The sequence below is a fragment of the Pseudorca crassidens genome, chromosome 9 (genome assembly GCF_039906515.1).
Source record: "Pseudorca crassidens isolate mPseCra1 chromosome 9, mPseCra1.hap1, whole genome shotgun sequence".
Classification (NCBI taxonomy): domain Eukaryota; kingdom Metazoa; phylum Chordata; class Mammalia; order Artiodactyla; family Delphinidae; genus Pseudorca; species Pseudorca crassidens.
Window position 1 is genome coordinate 51,796,016 of NC_090304.1, and position 21,149 is coordinate 51,817,164.

A 21,149-nucleotide genomic window follows, 5' to 3' on the forward strand; every position below is an offset into this window, starting at 1 on the left:
GTAAGCTGGGACGAAGCGACAGAGTGGCAGAGACATATATACACTACCAAATGTAAAATAGATAGCTAGTGGGAAGTAGCCGCATAGCACAGGGAGATCAGCTTGATGATTTGTGACCACCTAGAGGGGTGGGATAGGGAAGGTGGGAGGGAGATGCCAGAGGGAGGGAATATGAGGATAGATGTATACGTATAGCTGATTCACTTTGTTATACAGCAGAAACTAACACACCATTGTAAAGCAATTATACTCCAATAAAGATGTTAAAAAAAAAGTAACCAGTGCTATATTATTCCTATTAATAACTACAAATGAATAAAAATATTTCATTTTGCAGAGACTGCTTCTCTTTTTTCAGGTTTTATAATATCCTAGAAGGCATGCCCCCTCCATTTTAGTTCTAAAGCTTAAACTATGTATAATATCAAGTAAATTATCTACCTATATATACCATTTTTTAAAATTCCACTTTTATAACATATTTGCAAATAGTTTTTTTTTTAATTTATTTATTATTTTTGGCTGCATTGGCTCTTCATTGCTGTGCGCAGTCTTTCTCTAGTTGCAGCGAGTCGGGGCTACTCTTTGTTGCGTTGCACGGGCTTCTCATTGCAGTGGCTTCTCTTGTTGTGGAGCACAGGCTCTAAGCACGCCAGCTTCAGTAGTTGTGGCTCATGGGCTCTAGAGCGCAGGCTCAGTAGTTGTGGTGCAGGGGCTTAGGTGCTCCGCGGCATGTGGGATCTTCCCGGACCAGGGCCTGAACCCCTGTCCCCTGCACTGGCAGGTGGATTCTTAACCACTGCACCACCAGAGAAGCCCGCAAATAGTTTTTATTTTATCTTCCCCCAGCCCAATTAAAATGTTACTTTCCATTACCAATATAAAAAACTTGTATCTGAAAAGGAAATATTCTAATTTTATTAATGATATCCTCACCACCTAACAGCACCTGCCACATGGTAGGTCCTCAGTGTTAGTCGAACTACACTATTAATAAATACTGTTTAGAAAAGGGATTGAATGGAGAAGCTGCACAAGTATGCATCTGATCCCTGCACTGTCAAGTATGCATTTGATCCCTGCAGTGTTTCAATATTTACTCGGCAATGTCACAACCTCTCCCCCAAAATTATCTGTAATCAAACATGAGCACAAAACCATCATGTTCAGGAAGATGTCATCTCCTTCCACTAAAGATAGATAATAGGTTTGATTTTCTCTATGATCAGTCATCATAAATGGGATAGATGATACCCTTTCAATTACATTAGTCTTTACTGGCAGTCCCTACATTTGGGGGGTTCTCTTAAATAAAAATCGGCTACTATTTGTTCTCAATGATCTATTTAAAGCTATTAATAAACAAGAATGGATATCTAATCATTCTGATTCTCTAGACATAACTCTAAGTCTCCTGAACCTCCCATGATAAATTTTTGGTACCTACTGGTTTTAGCTATTCAATGATCCCAAAGGAACAGAATGATATAATAGAATGAAATAAATTGGTTCTATACTCTGGCCCCTGGCTGAAAATAAGAAATTCAAACAAATACTAAATTATACAGAACTCAGAACTTTTGGAAAAGGTTGGTACATTTAAGAGACCATCATTTTTATTTGTCTAGATTATAAAAAAGTTAATTGTGAGTTACACAAGAAAATCTATAAACACCAACGGAAACTGACCTCTGTAAGTACATACAGAAACAGTGAGAGAGGAAAGAGAACACAGGCTTTTGGTCAGACACCAACATTCAGACTGCGTGAGGGGTGCCCTTTCTGAGCCTCGGTGCCTTTATTTTAAAAGTAGGTGTAATAGCCAGTATCTTACAGTGTTTATTATAAGAATTTAAATAAAATAATTATGTCTAACATATACTTAGTACTCCAAAAACTATGGTTATCATAACTTAAGAGGGAGAAGATCCTCTTTTCAATCATATTTATACATGTAGCTACATGAAGAAGCTCAAATTAATATTTGAATAGGAAAATTATAGTTGGTTACTGTATCCTTTTCCCAGGGCTGCTGTACCAAAGTACCACAAACTAGGTGGTTTAAAACAAGAGAAACGTATTCTTCCACAGTTCTGGTGACTAGAAGTCTGAAATAAAAGTGTCAGCAGGCTTGGTTCCTTTTTGGAGGCTCTGAAGGAGGATCCATTCCATGTCTCTCTACTAGCTTTAAATCAGAGCTTCCCAAATAATGTACTGCACCCCCACAGCTATACCAGGAATGAGAATCCCTCAGCCTTTCAATGAGCTAAGAGGGGCATGAGGCACTGAGCCACCAGGACTGCCAATTCTGCATTCTTTAAAAGTTTTGCAACATTTTTTTCTAATGTCATAAAACCAGTCAGGCTTATGCCATAGCAACTTGGCATTAAGACCTGAGGTTATTACTGCATAAAGGGCTCTAAAAATCAGGCATTACGTAGTATACTACATATACCAATATTCAGTTTAAAATGGACAATCTCAGATGTAACATCTCAATGTAACACTGGTATAACTGGATGTCATCACAATCTGCCCATCAATCACCTAAAAATCAAACTGACTAGATTCTTGACTTTAAGACTACTAGTACAAAACATGATAAAAGGTTATATACACAACTTACAATACATGAGGTGCCCACTCTTGCCATTTCTATTCAACATAGTGCCGAAAGTACTAGCAAGAGCAATCAGACAAGAATAAATAAAAGGCATCCTAATCAGAAAGGAAAAAGTAAAATTATCTCTGTTTACAAACACATAATTTCAAATGCAGAAAACCCTAAAGACTTTATTTAAAAAAAAACATCAGAATAAATGAATTTAGTAAAGTCGCAGAATATAAAAATCAACATAAAAAAACTGTTGTGCTTCTTTATAACAACACTCTATACAAAGAGGAAATCAAGAAAACAGTCTCATTTATGATAGCATCAAAAAATATTCCTGGGACTTCCCTGGTGGCACAGTGGTTGGGAATCTGCCTGCCAATGCAGGGGGCACGGGTTCAAGCCCTGGTCTGGGAAGATCCCATATGCCACGGAGCAACTAAGCCCATGCGCCACAACTACTGAGCCTGAGATCTAGAGCCCATGAGCCACAACTACTGAGCCCAGGTGCCTAGAGCCCTGCTCCACAACAAGAGAAGCTACTGAAATGAGAAGCCCGCACACCACAACGAAGAGCAGCCCCCACTGGCCACAACTAGAGAAAGCCCACATGCAGCAACGAAGACCCAATGAAGCCGAAAATAAATAAATAAAACGCAGCAACAAAGACCCAACACAGCCAAAAAGAAAGAAAGAAAAAAAGCTTAAAAAGTACTCCTATTTTAACAAGCAAAGCAAATTGTATATTGTCCTGGTATACCCACTATCCTTACTAAAAGTTTTTTTAAAAAACTAGGTGGAATACACCCTGATCAAATATGATATAACACCACTCAAAGCCTAGCTCTAACCTCTGTGTCTGTATTACTGAAAAAGGAGTTAATAATTTTTGATAAATTCATTAAATGAATGCAAATGTAATCACTAGTTAAAGTTAAACTTCAAGGAAAATAACACATGTACAAGGGAGACTTTTAACCAAAAATCTAATTATACCAAATCTAGCGGTTCAGGAAGTTGAGGCACTATTCATGTCTTAATTTGTGCACATTTCTTACTATTCTCTGTCACTAGTAAATTCAAACATAAAATCCCAAGAACTCATGATTTATTCTGAGACATCCTGATCTTTCTAATACCAAGGGTGTGGAAAAATACCCAGGACAGCACTGTTTTGTTTTTCCTGTGCTCCTACTCAAAGGCAATGAGGGAATACATTCCAGTCAGAAAGTTTTCCAGGAGAAATGGGCAACAATATACCATACAATGCCAGAGCCAAAGGGAGCCATAAATACTATCTAAGAAAGACTTTAGGGCTTCCCTGGTGTCCCAGTGGTTAAGAATCCGCCTGCCAATGCAAGGGACACGAGTTCAAGCCCTGGTCAGGGAAGATTCCACATGCCACGGAGCAACTAAGTTTGTGCGCCACGACTACTGAGCCTGTGCTCTAGAGCCCACGAGCCACACTACTGAGCCCATGTGCCACAACTACTGAAGCCCACGTGCCTAGAGCCCATGCTAGCACCACAGCAAGAGAAGTAACCGCAATGAGAAGCCCGCACACTGCAATGAAGAGTAGCCCCCGCTCTCCGCAACTAGGAAAGCCCACGCCCAGCAACGAAGACCCAATGCAGCCAAAAGTAAATAAATAAAATAAATTTATTTTTTAAAAAAGAAAGACTTTAAGTGAAGATCATACAATAAATTCATGCTCTGATGCAATGTTTGCCCACCCCACTCAAAATATACATAAATGAGAAATTAAAAAATTAAAGGAGAAAACCAATAAGACAAAGATGGGCATTAAAATGAGGTAATCATCTCCCTGGACCAGAAAGCGAAGCAAAACTTGTGGTTACCAAAGGGAAGAGGAAAGGAAGGAGGAACAAATTAGGGGTATGAAATTAACAGATACAAACTACATAAAACAGAGAAGCAACAATGATTTACTGTACAGCACAGGGAATTATACCTAATATCTTGTAATAACCTATAATGGAATATAATGTGCAAAACACTGAATCACTATGTTGTATGTATACCTGAAACTAATACAATATTGTAAATCAACTGTACTTCAACAACAACAAAAAAAATTTTTTAAAAGTATATTTTGCATATTAATTCCTCAATTATATATGGGAGCAGAGCCAAATAACAAGCAAGATAATAAAACTAAATATAACAAAGTTTCAAAAAAGAAGACATAACTAGCAAATCTACATGCCCAAGAATACTAACATTTACTCAAATCCACCAGTGCTTCTTTCAACAGTTTTTAAAACTTTAAAAATCAAACTATGTATATCAAGTATTTTGAGGAAAAAAATCAGACTGCTTTTCTCCCAAAATTTATTTCTAACCATTGTTGCAAGCTAAAGAGCTCAAAAATAAAATAATTTAAAAACGTAAGTATCAACATGAACACAGAAAACAACCCTCAACTTTCTCTCAAGATAGTTATCCTTATAGTTTTACAGGGCAAGACTGGCAAAATAGAAAACTCCAAGTATACAGTCCACCATTTCAAATAATTTTACCAATGCTTCTTTAATAGCAATGTCCAGAAAGCTAGGTGTACACAGCTAAAATAAGTTACATTTTAAACTTTTATGCTGATGAAATTTACCAAAAAAGAACCCTGCCACATATACACAACACTAACTTCTTGGGTAGTACTCCCAACTCTTCATAAATTTATTTCTTAAAAGAATAAAAATAGCAAAAAGTTGCACTTGAGGTGGGACTGTGGTGATAACCACAGGCTTTTTGACAGGGTGCCTGTGTTTGCTCTGTGTTTGTCCTCAGACAAGGAGCCACCCTTAAAGTCCACAATCTTTTCCTGCTCTTTCTCTCCAGCCACAGTAACCTTTTGTATCCTTCCTTCACTAGCAGCATTCTGCCAAACACTACAGTAAGTATATTAATACACAGAACTTGCCTTTAGCAATTTCAGTTTGAGTACTGCAAATGATTTTACCAATACCTCAGTGGTTAGCTAACTACAGTCAAAAGCCAGACTAAATTTTACACCAATACATAATGTTGTTTAGTGACTCATATGGCTTCTGTGTTTTCAGAGATTCATTTGCTCTGTTTGTATAAATAGATATGCAATACATCTATTATTTTTGAATAATACATCTATTATCTATTATTTTTGGAATTTCATAAACCATTAATAAACATTAATACATAAAACATTAATACTCTTGTAGGAAACTGAAAGTACCAAGAAACTTGAAAAAGTTCAGGGCTCAAATCCCTTCAAGTGTAAATAGGTATACATAGTATTATTTTCTTTCTTTCTTCTAACATCTCCCTAAAAATGTATTACAAGTTTAGTGTGCATGTACTTGAGGTACTATTTTTCAAGTTGCTGTCATCTGATCAATCCCACTTAAATTCTTTTCCTTTATGATATTTTTTTATTGGGATAGCTCATCTGTATGATCTCTAAATCTCACAAATAATACTCAACCTTTTTGGCCCATCAATTCTTTGTGTAGAGGATGACAACATATACCACAAGTAATAATTCTATAAAGGTCATTCTTTTCAGTTGACTATAATGCCACATCAGTGGCTTTGAATAGAAAGAATTTTTAACTTCTTTTTAAATTTTTTTTATTCTTTAATTTTATTATTATGTTTTTGGCTGTGCTGTGCGTCTTATGGGATTTTAGTTCCCCCACCAGGAATCGAACCCAGGCACTCGGCAGTGAAAGTGCAGAGTCCTAACCACTGAACCACCAGGGAATTCCCTGACAAGAAAGAATTTAATATATTTAATTGGAAGACAATATACAACCATAGAATACAAGTCCTGTAAGTGCTAGAACTTTTTTTTCTTCTTTTTTGGACAGTGCTATATCCACAGTACCTAGAAGAGTGCTCAAAATATTTTCTCAACACATGAAATGTGGTATATCTTAAAATAAACTAATTTTAAAATAATACTTTTATAAAAAAATTAAGTGGAGTAAGTCCTGCTAGAGTATAGATTCCATTCATCTTATGGTCTAACTAAGGAAACATCAATATTCACACGATTAAGCTCCTGACAGAGTCGAACCAAAATACTAAAATACTTAAAAGAATATTAAATATTAATATTAGATACCAAAAAGAAACCAAAACACAACTACTATATTTTTAAAGACTTTTAAAACTGGTAAAATTGATAGAGGAAATTAAAAATTCAAAGCAGCTGTTCACATAAATTGTGATTCCATTTCTTTTAAAGCTATTTAAATAGTTTTGACTATTTAGATGATGTACCAACAACAAATAATAGCCAAAACTATGGAACGTCCCAAAAAGGAAGCTTATACTAGTGTCATTATCAAACATTATCTATTAGACAGTTGGTAACATAAATGTTTCACATACTTTCAATTTAACAACTAGCAGACTCTCTGAAGGAAATTCCCACAATAATGACAAATGTTCTGATTTTCAGTTGATTTTTAAATGGGTATAAATGTAAGTTAAGAATATACAGGCTTTGACATTTTAAAAACTTTAATAACTTAAACTAAAACGTATAAGTTAAAATTAAACCAAAAAAAAAAAATAAACCAAATTCTCAAATGTTTAATTTTTCTTTAATTATGCCTCGCCAAATACTTTTAATGTAACAAATCTTCATTTTTTTTTAGAGTACCAGCAAAATGTGATATAGCAAAAAACCAATAAAACAGAAATGGCTCGAGATAATTTTGAAAACTGATAAATGATAAAAATCTACTATCACTGTTAAAGATTCAATCAGGCTTGAAAACGGCAATATCGGTGATATGTCCTAATCTATCAGACTCGCCAAAACAAACCATAAAATCTTATTAGGTCCAACATCACCTATGTAGTATTTTTGCTAAAAATTTAACCTAGATCTAATCATGAAGAAAAAACCTAGACAATTCGAAAAAACTTCCTACAAGACAAATGACCAGATGAGTAAAATAGGTGAGAGAAATTAAATGGTACAAACGTCCAGTTACAAAATAAATGAGTCATGGGCATGAAATGTACAGTTGGGGAATACAGTCAATAATAATGTAATTTTTTTAAAAAAGAAAAATGACCAGATTTTTCAAAAAGTCAATGTCATGAAAAACAAAAAAGGTGAAAGAAATATTCTAAATAAAATCAAGAGACACCAAATGCAATGTGTAAACCTTAACTGGATCTTGGAAAAACAGCTATAAAAGACATTTTGGGAATAAATGAGGAAATGTGAATACAAACTACATATTAAATGACATTATAGAATTATTATTCATTATCTTGGATATGATAATGACATTAGTTATTTTGGAAAATGATCTTGTTCTCAGAAGATGCAAAGTAAAGTAAGTGGATGAAAAGTCTCATGATAGCTGTAACTTACTTTCAAACTGTCCAGCTTAGAAAAAAAGTGTAGCTACATAATGTAAATGGGGCAAAATGTTAATAATTGGTTAATATAGAGGAAATTGACTATTCTTCAGTATATTATTCTGTCAACTTTTCCACAGATTTGAAGTTTTTTTCAAATAAAAAGTTAGAGGAAATGTCATTAGGTCAAAATTTCTCTTCATATTTCAATTCAATTCAGTAAAAATTACAAAATCTAAAGCTGGCTAACATATGGAAATTTCACTTTGTAAACCTCTATGGCTTAAGATAATAACTGTTATTGATTCTTATTATAGATACATTCTAGATAACTTGGGTTATAAAGAAAATTTCCATGAAGTTGATCCTATTGCATGAATTTCTAGTACAAAATCTGAGCTGTGGTTGTAAGCTTTTACAAAGACTTTTAAAGACAGCTTGGGCTTCCCTGGTGGCGCAGTGGTTAAAAATCTGCCTGCCAATGCAGGGGACATGGGTTCGAGCCCTGATGTGGGAAGATCCCACGTCACAGAGCAACTAAGCCCATGCGCCACAACTGCTAAGCCTGAGCTCTAGAGCTCGCAAGCCACAACTACTGAGCCCGTGTGCCGCAGCTACTGAAGCCCACTCGTCTAGAGCCTGTGCTCCGCAACAAGAGAAGCCACCGCAGTGAGAAGACCGTGCACCACAATGAAGAGTATCCCCCGCTCACCACAACTAGAGAAAGCCTGCGCACAGCAGTGAAGACCCAACGCAGCCAAAAACAAAAAAACAAAGACAGCTAAAAAAAAAAACCTGGCATAATAAAAAGGTTAAGTAGTTACCCTAATGAAACAGTAAACGTTCTCGTATTGGCAGAGTTTTTACAGTGCTTTTCCAAAGGGAGGAAGATCCTCCAACTACCTTACCTTATACCCTTTCCCAGAAAAATGGGACTTGGATTATCTAATATTATATGCAAAGGTCCCCATAATTAATTCATCATTCCCTTTCTAATATGGAAATCTATTATCTAGCAAAGCTAGGTTACAACAATTTGCAAAAAAAAAGGAAAACTATCACAATAAGAACACAAAGGACCATCTTATATGTGTAAACATAGATTGGGAACTATTTTCATATTTCTTATACGTGTAAACATAGACTGCGAAGTCTTCATTTCTGGAGACCAGTGCATCTGGTCTCCAGAACTAGCTGAGAAGAAGGGAAGAAAGAATGGTTATCATTCTCTGTTCAAAAATGAAGGGAAAAAAAGGTCAGAGAAGTCAAGTAATCTTCCCATCATCATTAATTTGTTGTATTTCAGACTGAAAACGCCTTTCCTTGAATTAGTATCCCACTTCTTGTCCATAAATTGAAAAATATGTAGTTAGTGGCTATGGCAATAAATAAAAAAACGGCAATTAGATATCTTTTCCCATACCAAAAAAAAAGCTCAATATGGATATATTACATTATATTTATATCTATATCTATATATAATATCATGAATATTTTACTTTGCAACACATTCCTCAGTCTACGAAAGAAAGAGGCCATTAGGAGTATCCTTTCTTTAATGCCCCCCTGCAAGTTTCAACTTTTTTTCAAACAATGAAATCTCTACACAGCCTGGGGGGAAAAAAGAACATATCTCATCAATTCTATTAACAAAATACATTTTTTAAAACATTTTAAGATCTCTGAAATCAGGATGCATCTAACCATTGAGAACATCCCTTAACTGCTGTCAGGATACAACAGAATTTGGTGGCTTGAGGAAACAATGAACTCTTCCACATTTCCAACAACAAACATTTAAGTACTATCTTATCATTGTCAGAAAACCTTCCATTGACACCATCTAAGATCAAGAAACTTTTCTGCATGAAAACTTAGAGAGTGGTATCAGCAAAGAGGAAAAATTCCTGGAGGAAATACTAGGAGACTCTGTCAAGAAATGCTGCTTTCTAATGCATTAAGTGGTAGAGAGGTAATACAGTGTGGAAAAACAAGGAAATTAATGGCTCTGAATCTAAAAGTTATTCAGGGGCTTCCCTGGTGGCGCAGTGGTTAAGAATCCGCCTGCCAATGCAGGGAACACGGGTTTGATCCCTGGTCCGGGAAGATCCCACATGCCACAGAGCAACTAAGCCCATGCACCACAACTAAGCCCATGTGCCACAACTACGAAGCTTGCGCTCTAGAGTCCATGAGCCACAACTACTGAAGCCCACAAGCCACAACTACTGAAGCCCGCGTGCCTAGAGCTCATGCTCTGCAACAAGAGAAGCCACTGCAATGAGAAGCCCACGTACTGCAACGAAGAGCAGCCCCCGCTCGCCGCAACTAGAGAAAGCCCGCGCGCAGCAACAAAGACCCAACGCAGCCAAAAATAATAAATAAATAAAATAAATTAATTAAAAAGAAAAGAAATAAATTGAAAAATTAACTGGGAAAACACTGAAAAATATCATCTAAAAGGCAAATATGACAAATAACAAGAAGAGTCAGCAAACTGGCTCTCCATAAATGTACTCAACTGTCCAAAGCAGAGAGACAAAGAAATATTCTACTTTATGAATATGAAATTTTGAAATATCTAATTAGCTACCTTATACAGTTTGCATACATTATTATATAGAATTATATAAACACAACCAGATATAATTTACCTGACAGACATTTAAAGAAATTTTTCAAGAGTAAATCTGACTGCTTTGTAAAATATAATTCAACTGCATCATGTGTATATGTATATACACATAAATACATATATCTATACATGTAACATATGTGTGTGTGTGTTTAACAGAAGAGATAGAAGGCTAAGTAGATCATTTAGAATTAGAAAAGTAGCTGGGCTTCCCTGGTAGCACAGTGGTTAAGAATCCGTCTGCCAATGCAGCGGACACGGGTTCAAGCCCTGATCCGGGAAGATCCCACCTGCCACGGAGCAACTAAGCCTCTGTGCCACAACTACTGAACCTGCGCTCTACAGCCCGCAAGCCACAACTACCGAAGCCCTCGTGCCACAACTACTGAAGCCCGTGCGCCTAGAGCCCATGCTCTGCAACAAGAGAAGCCACCACAATGAGAAGCCCGCACACTGCAAGGAAGAGTAGCCCCCACTCACCGCAACTAATGAAGGCCCACGCAGCAAGGAAGACCCCACGCAGCCAAGGAAGGAAGGAAGGAAGGAAGAAATAAAGAAGAAAAATAAAGTTCCCTTTAAAAAAAAAAAGAAAAGTAGCAAAGGCACTAAAATAGTGACAAATTATATTGGAAAGAGTAGGCTGGAAAGGAATGGCTAAAGAAGCTAATTTCTCATTTAATTAAGTAGTAATCAAGCAATAATGTCTAGAGTTGATAAATCAAGAATCAATTATGCATATTATTTAAAGATATGGAAAAGATCACCAAAAGAACCAAAACAGGATCCATTTTTAATCTTTTCTCTGAGGAAAAAGACTGGCATTACATCAGAGGACTGCTACTTTTCATACAATTTAATGTACTATTTTATATTTTTAATTATGAACCAGTCCTATTTATTTGATTATTAAAACTTTACAATATGTTACAGAAGAATATATCATGAAAAAATTTTCACTTTGTATTAAAAAAAAATTTTTTTTTTTTTTTTTGGCCATGCAGCTTTTGGGATCTTAGCTCCCTGACCAGGGATCGAACCCGGGCCCTCGGCAGCGAAAGCACAGAGTCCTAACCACTGGACCACCAGGGAATTCCCTGTATTAAATTTTTTTTTTTTTCCGGTACGCGGGCCTCTTACTTTTGTGGCCTCTCCCATTGCGGAGCACAGGCTCTGGACGCGCAGGCTCAGCGGCCATGGCTCACGGGTCCAGCCGCTCCGCGGCACGTGGGATCTTCCTGGACTGGGGCACGAACCCGTGTCCCCTGCATCAGCAGGCAGACTCTCAACCACTGCGCCACCAGGGAAGCCCCCCTGTATTAAATTTTAAAAGCAGATCATATACTCTGATCCCAATGGAAGCATATCTATAAAGGGACTATATGAAAACATACCTGTGAAGAGCATAGTAACTCCCTATTTTAAAGGTTTATTGAGAGAATTAAACCAGATAATATATGTAGAATTATCAGCAAAGTGCCTAGTACAATGTAGGGATTACATCAATATTAGCTATCAATACTAGTATCTATTATATATGCAAAGAATAAAGGTCCAGCACTAAAGTTAGAACTAATGGTATTCATTATGTAAAGCACCTGATATATAATAAGTACTCAATAACTAACAGCTGAATTAATGAATTACTGAGTCTATCTAAGTTTTCAAAAATAGATAATTCCTTTTCTAAGACTATAAAATAAAATAAAGGCAGACAGCTACCTGGTAAACTACAAAGAAACCAGAATAAAACTAAAATCAAAACCTAACAAAGTACAAATAAAATCATTCCCCAATTTTATTATTTATATTGATAATAACAATAGCAGCAGCAACAACACAAATTACGCTGATAACGGGTTATCATGTACAGCATTTCCTGGGTGTTAATTTTTCCTTCTAGTGCTCTCCTGTATTTTTAAATTTTGTAACAAATACTACTTTTATGATTTTTTTTGGGGGGGGATCAATTTTATAATTCTACTCCACATGGAAAGTAATTGCTTACAAGGGCCAAAATTTCCAAATTATGTTGAACTGTTTTTGTATAAGGATGGGTAGTTATTAATTCTTACATACTCACAAAATGATATATCAACATAATTTTTCCTTGGCACATTTAGCTATCTGAGAGCAAATAAGATTCTAATTAAAATAAGTGCTTATGGGACTTCCCCGGTGGTCCAGTGGATAAGACTCCACGGTCCCAATGCAGGAGGCCCAGGTTCGATCCCTGGTCGGAGAACTAGATCCCTCATGCCGGCCACAACAGAGAGGTCACATGCCATAACTAAGAAGTCTGCATGCTGCAACCAAGAAGTCCGCATGCCACAACCAAGAAGCCTGCATGCCACAACTAAGAGTCCACATGCTGCAACTAAGAAGTCCGCATGCTGCAACTAAGAGCCCACATGCCGCAACAAAGATCCCACATGCCGTAACTAAGACCCGGTGCAGAATGAATGAATGAATGAATAAATAAATAAATAAATATTTTTAAAAAATAAAATAAATGCTTAAATTTCCCTATAAATAGCACCGTATCATCCACTGAAAGCACGCCATTCTCTATCAACAGGGACCTAATGAGAAATAAATATCTGATTGAACAAAAATAATTAACCTTTCATAAAACTGCAGAGTATGGGATATATAAGGGAGAATGAATATATATACTTGTAAAATGTATTCACTATTAGTTATACTTGTAAATACTTTATAAATATTGTGACTATTATCTTCTCCCAGAATGTTCACAACATTCTTTGTAGTAAGAAGCAAATTAGCTCTTCATTTGAGGATTCAAATGGAGTAAAAGGAGGATCAAAGTGAGAGAACCAAAAATAAGAAAAGGAGGATACTGGGATGCCAACACTTCTCTCCAACAACCATATCTGCCCTTAAGCCAAAGAAGAGGTATTCTAGGATGGGGACCTCCACTTCCAAGCTTACCTGTGCATATTCTCTTTCAATAGCAGCCTTCTTCTGACTGAATGTCCTAAAAACACAAATAAAAATTCGTTACCAAACATATAACAATAATTTTATGTAAAGTTATCAATACACCCTCACATACTGCTTGGTAAGCTGTGTTGAGGGAAGGCACAATATGTCATTCACCTTATGTACCTAAGAATACTGCTGACACCACAGACCCTGGAGTTAAGACAATCCACATTCAAATCCTAGCTCCACCACTTACTAGCTGTATGACCTTGGTCAAGTCACTTGACTTCTCTGTGCCTCAGTTTCCTTCTTGGTAAAATGGATATAGAAATAGTATCTACCTCATAGGGATAGTGTAAAATTTAGTTAATGACAATATATAAAGTGCTCAAAATAGTGACCAGCACAGAGTAAAAGACAGATGTGTGTGTGTGTGTGTGTGCGTGCATGTGTGTGTTAGCTACTGTTATCACAATGGCTAGTGCATAGTAGGTAGTAAAAATGTTTCCTGAATATAAATAATAAACATAGAGGGACTATAGAAAACAAGGTGAAAATCAAAATTTGATCAGCTTCTCAACATGAAATAGTCAAATCATTTCCTTCATTCCATTCTTTTACAGGAGTCACAGAACAAAGTACAAGGCCACCACATGTTATGGCATAATAAGAGCACCCTTTCCACACATGTTATTATATTTCACAGATTCTACAGTAAATACTTTTCACATTTTAACATTTATGATATTGGTATTCATCTTTTAAATGACTGGCAGACAACTACTGAGCACACGTGCCACAACTACTGAAGCCCACGCACTTAGAGCCCGTGCTCCGCCACAAGAGAAGCCACCGCAATGAGAAGCCCACGCACCGCAACGAAGAGTAGCCCCCAATCGCCACAACTAGGGGAAGCCCACACACAGCAACAGAGACCCAATGCAGCCAAAAAATAAATAAATAAATGTTCCTTTAAAAATAAATAAATAAACAAATAAATAATGATTGGCAGTATTTTCTTCTATCTTAACAGTACATGAAATAACAGTGTACCTTACAAACCACAGACAAGGTAGAGTCAATGAAATATGATAACATTAACAATTTACTTTGAGTAGTCTGAGTTTAAAGACTTTTCTGTGAGGTGTCAGGTATCTGTGCTCTTAAAAGCACTTCATTAAGGCAGAGATATCACAGTAAAAAGTGAAAAATATAAAGAAAGAGCTGGAATAGAAAAAAAGGCAATAAACCAAAACTCCCCATTTTAATAATTATTTAAATTTACCAACATGACTATTCACTTCTTCTGTAAGAAATTAAAGTATTTAAAATTTCACTACATTTGTTTGGGATGGATAACTATTATTTAGCTTTAAAAAGGAAGGAATTTCTGACATATGCTACAACATGAATAAACTTTGAGGACATTACGCTGAGTGAAGTAAGTCGGCCACAAGAGGACAAATACTGTATGATTCCATTTATATAAGGTACTTGGAGCAGTCAAAATCATATAGACACAAAGGAGAATGGTGATTGCCAGGGAGTGGGAGGAGGGGATCAGAAGAGTTATTATTTAATAGGTAGAGAGTTTCAGTTTTGCAAGATGCAAAGAGTTCTGAAGATGGATGGTGGTGGCAGCAAAACAAAATGAATGTACTTAATAGCACTAAATTGTACACTTAAAGATGATTAAGATAGTAAATCTTGTATGTATTTTACCACAATTTAAAAAAAAAAAAAAAGAGTTGAGCAAGACCCTTTTCCTTATGGGGTTTGGTGCATTATAAAGTGTTTAACACAGTCCTTTAAAATACAATTCATCTACTCTCCTTAAGAGAAAACATATAAACTATATATTATATATGCATATATGTAAAGCACACTGTATACATGCATTTGTATACTGTATTATATATATATTTGGTGTATGTGTATATATATGTAAATTATGTGTGTCTGCATATACATATATATAATAGTAATGTAAGTTTTCTCTGGACAGTGGGATTACTGGCTTTCACTTTCTTCTTTTGATTTTGCTTTCTATATTTTCTGATGTTTTAGTAAGAATATACATTATGTTTGAAAAAATAAAGTCCTTATTTTAAGTAAATAAATGCACTTATAAACATATGCACAAACCTTTTTTACACCCATGTTGTTTTACTAAAATTGTACTGAGAAATTATTATGACTTGTGTTACTAAATATATCTCCCCAGGCAAACAAGACTAATTAAAATGAACTCGCTTAAACTTTAATCATTAAAAATCTGAAAACTTACCTTCATTTTGAAGGAGGTAATATTTTTAATATTTTACAAAAGATGAAAGGAAATATTTCAGCTATTTATTTAGAACCCTTTTAACCTTAGATGTATCTCATCTTGAAATAAGAATGTTCAAGTGAAGTCTGCAAGAAAAGGGGAACTAAACTCTTTTACTCTGAACATGCACATCAACTAATTTCAAAATTGTCAGTGCAATTTTTAGTTGTTGTTAAACAATTACATGTCTACTAAGTAATTTCTTCTTCTAAATAAAACAAACACAAGATCACAACTGCTCAAAATTTACATCATCAATTTTAGGAAATCTATTTATTATAAACCACAGCAAGAGAACAGAGCAAAAAAATAACCTTCATATAAGATATAAAGGCATTTGTTAAAATTCAACATCAGTTTCTCTTTTAAAATATTAATGGGTGCTATAATTAAACAGATGGACAAAAACAAGTGCTGGCAAGGATGTAGAGAAATGAGAACTCTCGTAGAGTGCTTTTGGGAATGTAACACAGTACAGCTGCTTCAGAAAATAGTCTGAGAGTTCCTCAAAAGGTTTAACATAGAGTTACCATAAGACCCAGCAATTATATTCCTGGGTATATACCCATGAAAACTTAAAACATATGTCTACACAAAAACCTATAAATGAATATTCATAGCAGCATTATTCATCATAGCCAAAAAGTGACAACAACCCAAATGTCCATCAACTGATGAAAGGATAAGCAAGATGTTGCTACATTCATATGATGGTATATCACTCAACCATAAAAAGGAACAAAGTACTGATATACGCTACAATATGGATGAAACTTGAAAACATCAGGCTAAGTGAAAGAAGCCAGACATAAAATCCCACATATTATGATTCCATTTATAAAAGATGTTCAGAATAGGCAAGTCCATAAAGACAGAAAGTAGATTATCAGTTGCCAAGGTTTGAGGAGCTGAGAGATAAGTTTGCCATTATTCCAGGAGAATTTTTCTTTTATGTAGGTAAGTTGATTATAAAGTTCAAATGGAAAAATGAACACTTAAGAATTGTTATAGGGGCTTCTCTGGTGGCACAGTCGTTAAGGATCTGCCTGCCAATGCAGGGAACACAGGTTCGAGCCTGGTCCGGGAAGATCCCACATGCCACGGAGCAACTGAGCCCGTGCGCCACAACTGCTGAGCCTGCACTCTAGAGCCCGCGAGCCACAACTACTGTGCTCGTGTGCCACAACTACTAAAGCCCGCGCGCCTAGAGCCCATGCTCTGCAACAAGAGAGGCCACCAAAATGAAAGGCCCGTGCACCGCAGTCAGGAGTGGCCCCCACTCGCCGCAACCAGGGAAAGCCTGTGCACGGCAACAAAGACCCAACGCAGCCAAAGATAAATAATTTTAAAAAAAGAATTGTTATAAACATTCTAAGAAAGAATAATGTTAAAAATTATCACCTACTCTCACCAGATAGTAAAAATTAAGTTTAAAAGCAACAGTAATTAAAACAGCTCGGTAATGAAATGAGCAAACAGAGATAATGAAACATAAGTCAGAAATACACCCAAATATACCCAAATACCAAATATCAATAAATAAAAATTTAGTAACTAAAATAGATGGCATTTTGATTCAAAGGGGAAAAGATGGATTATTTAGTAAATTGCAACTTTATAGGAAGATGCAATGGTTAGTAAACAAAAAAGTTACAGAATAATATATATAGTATATTACTATCTTTTCATATAAAAATGTTTACATGTATATGCTGGATTATGATCATTATGATACTTCTCAGTTACCACAGTCCATCAGATATAAAACTGTACCATTCAAAAATGCTACTGTGGTCCCCTTAGGAATCACTGTGATAGAATTCCCTGAAATATTTAACATGAAACTGGTCTAACAATGGTTCCTTATGAAGAAAGGAATTGGTCATAGTGATAAAAGAAAGATCTTTTACTGATTTCTTGTTTGTATTGTTTGAATCTATACCATGTGTACATGTATATATTTTTCACTGAGGTAAAATTTGTATGACATAAAATTAAGCATTTTAAAGTATACAATTCAACAGCATTTAGTGCATTTACAGTGTGTACAATCACCACCTCTCCCTACTTTCAAAACTTTTTAATCACTCCAGAAGAATACTTCATACGCATTAAGTAAGTAATCATTCTCCATTCCCACTCCCCTTACCCTTGGCAACAACTAAGCCAATTTTCTCTCTCCATAGACTTGTCTATTCTGGATATTTCATATAAAAGGAATCATGTAATATGTAATCTTTTGTGTCTGCCTTCTTTCGCTTAGCATGTTTTCAAGATTCATCCAAGTTGTAGAATGTGTCAATACTTTGCTCCTTTTTATGGCTGAATAATACTTCATTGCGTGGATATACTACAATTCATCCATTCATCCACCAATGGACATTTGAGTTGTTTCTACATCTTCAATAGTATGAATAATGCTGCTGTGAACATTTGTTTATGAATTTCTATGTAGAACTAAGTTTTAAGTTCTTTTGAATATATACTTAAGAGTAGAAATGCTGGGTCATATGATAATTCTGTGCTTAACTTTTTGAAGAACCATCAAACTATTTTTTATAACAGCTGTGCCATTTTACATTCCCACTGCATATTTTTAAAAATTTAATAGTTAAATGGAACAAACTAACCTTTCAAAATATATTCTATTACATTCAGAAGAATCCTATACGGCCACTAAAAAGAATGTGGTAATTCTATATGTGCTGGTATAGAAAGATAGCCTCAATTAACTCATGCAATAAACATTAACTGACTGGCTATCGTGGAAAAGGCCATAAAAAGGAACAAAGTACCTGTATAGGTACTGATGATATAGCACTGAATAAGACAGGCATCAAATAGGACTAACAGATAGTAATCAAATCATTATACAAAGAAATATTTAATAATAAATGGGATAATTATAAGTACTATGAAGAAAGCTATATTACCCAATATTTTTTAAAAGCTTCAGAAGAATATGTAAAGCAAGATCTCATTTTATCTTAAAAATATTAATATATACCTCTATGTAATACAGGTATCTGTATAAATTCTGTATACCTGGAAAATACGTATCGGGGGGGCCACTCAAAGAATATATCCAAATTTTTATTGTTAAAATAAGGGGACATGAGATTCTTTATTTTCTATTCTATGTTTTTCTTCTAATAATTATTTAATATTTCTATAATTAGAAAAAAATTAAAGATAAAAAAGCACTAATTTTCAATCAACTCATATAAATTCCATATGATATAGAAAGGAGTAAGAATAAATCCATGCAACAATTCTTTAATAAAAATCTAATGCTCTAAATAATTTTTGTAAAATAAATCTGATCAAGCCACTTTCCTGCTAACATTTCTGAAATGGCTCTTCATCACTCCTAGAAAAAAATCTAAATTCCTTTAACATGACAGATGAGGTTACTTACTATCCAGACTTGACTGCTAGTGTGGCTTCATGTCTATAAACTCCTCCATTCACATCCTAGGCTACAGATAAGTATAGTAAAAGGACCTAGGCTCCTGCTTTCACACTCTAGCAAACGTGGTCCTTTCTGCTTGGAATTCCTTTCCCCTATTACTTGACCTAAATCTCATATCCTTCAAAACTTAGCTTAAACATGACCTCTCCTGAGAAATCTTCCTGAATTCCACTTGTGATTTAGACACCCTCTCTGTGATCCTCCAGCATCTTATAACATAGCACGTGCTTCAAGTACTGTAACTGTCTCGTGAATTAACTATGGAGTTCCCTGGGAGCAATGAGTGTGCTTTGTATTTACATGTGTAGCACAGTGCCTGAAAACGGTAGTAGTTCAATAAACGTTTGCATAATGAATGAAAGAACAGACAGAAACTCTATAATCAGGTTTTAGACTTCATAAGTTTCAGTTAAACAGCTCAGTTAGGTTAGCTCCTGGGATAGGCAGAAACAAGATCACAGTCTATATCCCATAGGAACCAATTAAGTTTCTTGACCTTGGTCACAGATTGTATCAGTTAACACAAACATTTTGTGAGCTTTAAAAACCAAGGAAGGGGACTTCCCTGATGATCCGGTGGGTAAGGCTCCACGCTCCCAGTGCATGGGGCCCGGGTTCGATCCCTGGTCAGGAACTAGATCCCGCATGGCTCGACTAAGAGCCCACTTGCCACAACTAAAAGAGCCCGCATGCTGCAACTAAGACCCGGTGCAGCCAAATAAATATATAAATATTAAAAAAAAAGGGGGGGGCTTCCTTGGTGGCGCAGTAGTTACGAATCTGCCTGCCAATGAAGGGGACATTGGTTCAAGCCCTGGCCCGGGAAGATCCCACATGCCGCGGAGCAACTAAAACCGCACGCCACAACTACTGAAGCCTGAGCGCCTAGAGCCTGTGCTCTGCAACAACAGAAGCCACCGCAGTGAGAAGCCCGTGCACCGAAACAAAGAGTAGCCCCCGCTCACTGCAACCAGAGAAAGCCCACATACAGCAAAAAAGACCCAACGCAGCCAAAAATAAAAATAAAAAATAAATAAATTAAGAAAAAAGAAAAGAAAAATACAAAATTAAATTTTGATAGAGGCTGGGTTACTTGAGTGTATGTATTTGTCAAAACTTAGCAATTGTATGCCTAAGATTTATATTTCATTGTATATAAATTTTACCTCAAAATAAGAAACTATAAGAAATACTGAACTCTAATGATCTGCATGCTGAATTATTTACGGAAAAGCCTGGTAATGTGTACAATTACTTTGAAATAAATTTTAAAAATAAGGTGGATTGCTGGTGGATAGAGGATGGGTAAATGCATAGATAAGTGACAAAGCGAGTATACTGCACAGTACAATATTAACAGTAGAATTTAGGTTTGGATGATGGGTGTTTACTGTAAAATTCTTTCAACCTTGTTGTATGTTTGAAATTTTCATTAAAAAGTCACAAAAATATTTAGAAAATTAATGAAAGAAAAATAAAAAACAACCAAGGAAGGTATAAAGGTGTGTAATAAAGGTTTAGCCTTGCCCAAAGAGAGGTCTGGCCTTTGCCCTTGGCTTTGGGAGGTAATCTCTAAACCTTTGGAATGTCATGCCTGATAAGAGTGTTTTTGTTTACCTGGGACCCTTAGGCCATGCCAGATAGAAAATGCTAACAACGCGATTTATTGGGGGGGGGGGGGCGGGGGACCGGGGCGCATGTGGTATCAGCTGAACTTCTGAAGGAGCTGGAGACCAAGGTCAGCCACATGAGCAGTCAATCTATCTAACTGACCAAATAC

The 21,149-nt window shown here is 35.8% G+C and overlaps 1 protein-coding gene across 4 annotated transcripts in view; it reads right to left on the reverse strand.

Moving 5' to 3' along the window:
• FCHSD2 (FCH and double SH3 domains 2) overlaps positions 1 to 21,149 on the reverse strand; it is a 292,291-nt gene that overhangs the window by 230,719 nt on the left and 40,423 nt on the right. For all 4 annotated transcript variants that reach the window (XM_067750247.1, XM_067750245.1, XM_067750246.1 and 1 more), the window contains exon 3: positions 13,575 to 13,620. In XM_067750247.1, coding sequence (XP_067606348.1) covers positions 13,575 to 13,620 — 46 coding nt within the window. The remainder of the gene's footprint in view (positions 1 to 13,574; positions 13,621 to 21,149) is intronic.